Source organism: Rhamphochromis longiceps, linkage group LG5 (assembly GCF_057381845.1).
Source record: "Rhamphochromis longiceps isolate RC_006_pf linkage group LG5, R_longiceps_female_GT1.1, whole genome shotgun sequence".
Lineage (NCBI taxonomy): Eukaryota > Metazoa > Chordata > Actinopteri > Cichliformes > Cichlidae > Rhamphochromis > Rhamphochromis longiceps.
In genome coordinates this window covers 27,440,260-27,444,736 of record NC_140561.1, presented here as the reverse complement: position 1 = coordinate 27,444,736, position 4,477 = coordinate 27,440,260, and the positions used below count along the sequence as shown (strand labels likewise).

The window sequence follows — 4,477 nt, the reverse complement described above, 5'->3', positions numbered from 1 at the left end:
AACTGAGGACCACTAAAAGACTTGGAGGAAAAAAATATAGAAAACATGAAAAAAATCAATCAATTATTTTCACTCATGTTCAGGTTGTGTTGGACCTGTGGGAACACCTGGAGATGTGCAAAGAGGGTCAGATGTCATGGCTCAGCAGACAGCTGGATGAAGCAAACTTCATCATCACCGTCTGTTCCAAAGGCCTGCGGTACTCACCTTACCCTCCTGTTTCTATAGAAAAATAAGCAGACAATCACATTTATTAGAATTTAGATTTCATTAGTTTGATTTGGTTTTATTTATTTTTTATGCTTAATTTTTATGAGTGTACAGTATAATTTTAATTAGTCTTTGTTTCTGAAGTCTCATTCTTCTTTTTTAAATTTAGCCAGGGAGACTTCTCCTCCCTGGCTCAGAGTGAATGTTTTCTTCATATTTAATTGTATTTTTTTGTGAATATTACAGTTGAGGCGCTGAAAGTGCCTTCAGCTGCAGTTCCTCAAATGGCCACTAGATGCCTCTAACACTTATCAAAAGTAAACATCAGAATTTGAACTAACAAATAAGTCAGGGGTTCAGTAGTTACTTTATAGTAAAATCTTTTAAAATTGTTGAATTAAAACACAATGTGTTGAAGATGCTGATGCATATATGATTTAATTTATGGTAGGCTCACAGGTTTCTAAACCTAATTGACGAGTGTGTCACCCCTCTGTCCCACCTCTTTTTACAGGTGTCATGTTTTCTTCATTGTGTGTTCACTTGTTTCCGTCTTTCCTTTGGTCTCTCTTGTCTTCTTGCCATACCCATGTGCCTTTTCCTCTTCAAGAACATTTCAGGTTTCTAAAATACAAAAAATGTTAAGTAAGGAGTCAACTAAAAATGTACCTTTATTCTTTTCCTTACCATATTTTTTTCAACCCCTTTTGTCATAACTGTTGTTTTTTTGCAGCTATTATGTGGAAAAGAAGAGCCGTCGAGGGAAGACGCCAGTGAGCCGCCGTAGTAATGGCAGCAGCTCTTCGATTACTGCGGTTGGTGGGGACCTGTTCATTGTGGCGGTTGCCATGATTGCTGAGAAGCTGCGGCAGGCGAAGCAAAGCGAAGACAGCGGGGCACAGGAGATGAACCGATACATGGCAGTTTACTTTGACTATTCTACAGAAAGCGACATCCCCACCATGCTGAGTCTGGCTACCAGGTAAAGACGGGAACAATGAATACAAACTTTAATGAAAATGATAAATACTTGCAGCCTGATAAATAATTTCATTTCCTGTTTAGGTTCAAGCTGATGGACCAGCTGCCTCAGCTCTTCAGTCGGTTCCATTCGAGTCATTCCAGTCTGACTGATCGTGAGCAGCAGCCTCTTAACATTTCCCGCAGGAACTATTTCAGAAGCAAGTCCGGGCGCTCGCTCTACGTTTCCATCTGCAACATGCACCAGCACATCAGCCAGAACCCCGACTGGTTCGAAAAGCAGCTTGCTCCTGCTGGAGCATCCTCTACCTCTCCTGACTCTTCCTCCAAACATCCGTCTCTCGCTGCTGTCCAGGCTCCGAGCCTTCCGCCCAAACCTTCCTGCTCCTTGTCTTCTCAGGCTGAGCAGAGGTTTGACTCTGGCTTGGTGCTGAATGAGGTGGTGGTGCGAATGCCATCGCTGGAGAGTGGGGAGGGCGTGATGGGGAGGAACGTACTCCAGCTGGCCCATGGTTCCAGCCCTGATCCCAACCTTTGCCCGAGTCCCAGTTCCACCCCTGACCCCTGTCCCAGTCCTGGTGTCTGTCCCAGTCCAGACCTACCACACTCTTCTCTGTTCATGCTAGATCCCAATTCAAGGTAAAGGAAAGTGTGTTACACCTCATTTTTGTTTTCTTTTAATTTCACTGATATAACAGCAGGTAACATATAACTATTATTATTATTATTCTGACTGCAGATGCTTTTTCTGTTACAGGTCTGCTTCTGGAATATCTGGACTGTTATCCGAAGACTCTTCCTCCTCCTTGTCCTCCTCTGGTCCTTCCATCCTCCAGGATGGCATTTCCCCTGGTCAGGGACAGGCTGATGAAGGCCGCCCCACTGTTCCAGAGATCCCCCCACCTCGTGATTCAGGCATCTATGATTCATCTGTTCCTTCATCAGAGCTTTCTATTCCCTTAATGGACGGACTGTCACATGACCAGGCAGACTCCTCCTCCCTGGCTGAGAGTGAATCATCTTTCTATGGTTTGAGTAAGGCCTCAACCTCAACAGATGTTTTATAAAATCGAACTTTGCTGTTTGTTCTGTAGAAAAAGCAACATTTTCAATAACATGCATGTGCCAAATTTCCCTGACTTATGTCCTCATGTGACTTTTGCACAAAGGTAAATGATTCTTAAAGACTGAAGGTGATCATGGTGCTCACACTTGGCTATGTGTCTTTCAGGTGATGAAGAGGCACCCGCTGCCACATCGCTCAGCTGCAGCGCTGCCACGGTGTGCAAAGCTGAGCTGCACCACCATCATCACCTCGAGCAAAATGACGCTGTTCTCACACCTGTGGCATCGTTGTAGGGGTATGCCTTCAGCCAATCAAAAGAAGGCTAGCCTGGTGATGTCATCTTGTAAATCAATGTGGCAACTTGGACCAAAAAGTTGCCTTTGTGAAGAAGGCGAAGCTGGAAGAACCGGAGTGGGAAGCAGAAACGGAGTTCTGGAATGCTGATCTGTCATAACTATGTTAATCACTGAGTTCTAGAACACTATTCCATGGTAACTATGGTAGCCACTATGTTGTAAAACACTTGACCATAGTGACCATGGTAACCTTTGAATTCTAGAATGTTGATAAATAGCTATGAAAACTATGGAACCACTGAATTCTATAACAGTATTCTTTTGTAACTGTGGTACCACTGTGTTCTAGAACAGTAATGACTGTGATTGCTATAGTAGCCACTGTGTTCTAGAGCAGTATTTCCTGGTAATTGTGCTAATCACTGATTACGAGAAAACTTTGGTAATTGCAGTTCTTTTTTCTTTTTTTTTGTCCACTGGAGGATTTTTGAAGGACTGGAACTCCAGATGTTGGCAGAGGTGACCGTTTCAAACCAAAGATGGCCTCAGGCCACAGTGTCCTGATTGGCAGACAGAAATGTATGACTTGATGTCAGGTACCAAAACGTGATGCTGTAACAAACCAGCTGTTCCAGTACTGTTTTGATGTGAAAATGCAAGATAAAGCAGAACCTGATCAAAGAGTTTACTTGCTGCCCAGGACTGTCAAAGCAGTTCTTACTTAAAGCTGCTGAATGTATAAACACCTTAAAGACATCAGTCAGCACTTTTGGACCAAACACTTCTGGGAAACTCCCTCAGAGTAACTGCTCCACAGAAGTGCATACCATCAAGGACACTTTTTTTTCCTTTTTCTGTTTGCATTCACACCTTCGGTAAAAATGCTAGCATGAAGTTTGACCCACCTGGCTGCTGTCATAGCAACAGCTATCACAATTACATAATGGAGAACACGGTGGTTGGAGCTGTATGTTTGTTGTGTGACCTTTTTTCATAACAGCGATGGCATTAGAAAGGGGACAGATATAGACTTTCTAGAGGGAAGCACCAATTCTGGGCTTTTCCAGTGACCACAGCTGTTATTGCTGCAGATAACCAAACAAATCTTCCCTATTCTCTGACCAAACATGTTATCAAGTAAACCAAAACAGTTCAGATCTGCTTTGGTTGTGGTGATTCTTGTAACTCAGTTTCAGTCTCTTTGTTTTCTCTCTGTTTTGCTTATCGGTGTATCAAGTCGAGAGGAAAATCTAGTAAAGATTTCACATTTCTTCTGCCACATACAGGCTGGACTTAACAGATGCTTTATTTGTCTACTGTCTTTCATTTTTAGTAATCTCTGGCTTACATAGGTAATGTTTACTATTCCTATTTTATCATGGCGATTGCATTACTGAAAAGGTTCCTCTTGTGCTTTACTTAAGAGTGAAAAAAGGTCCTTTGCCCTTTTAGTTCTTGCATTATGCAAAAATACAAAAAAAGGGGGACTGCTTTGATGTAATATTATTTTGTATTATCATGATTTAAGACCAAATACTGAAAGAACTTATACTATAAGATAAAGAATCAGATGAAGCTTGTTTAAGAGGTGCCTTTTTTATTTAAATGTGCCCACTTGTTTCTTGAAAGACATTTGCATCATAAAGAGAAACCTTCTTCAAAAGCACATCTTGTTTTGAAATACTTCCAACATACTCATGCCTTATATTTGTTGACAAAGATTTATTGTTGGTGTAACAAAGTAACATGACCACTATTATCGGATCATAAAATCGAATATTTTGTTTAAAGAAGTGACATAAATGTTAGTACACCTTGCTAACGTTATGTACAATGATGGAAGACTATCATTTACGTGAACAAAGTATTTTGCTTTTTGAGTTTTTCTTTTTAAAAATTGTTTTCTAGCTCAAGAGAGTGAGTT

General features: G+C 41.3%; 1 protein-coding gene across 1 annotated transcript in view; it reads left to right on the top strand.

The window, feature by feature from the left end:
* The window catches only part of il17rd (interleukin 17 receptor D), a 32,929-nt gene extending 29,550 nt beyond the window's left edge, over positions 1–3,379 (top strand). Inside the window, exons 12-16 of the mRNA XM_085407041.1 lie at positions 84–199; positions 944–1,192; positions 1,276–1,830; positions 1,949–2,226; positions 2,423–3,379. Coding sequence (XP_085263167.1) covers positions 84–199; positions 944–1,192; positions 1,276–1,830; positions 1,949–2,226; positions 2,423–2,550 — 1,326 coding nt within the window. The 3' untranslated portion in view covers positions 2,551–3,379. The remainder of the gene's footprint in view (positions 1–83; positions 200–943; positions 1,193–1,275; positions 1,831–1,948; positions 2,227–2,422) is intronic.
* Positions 3,380–4,477: the final 1,098 nt, after the last annotated feature.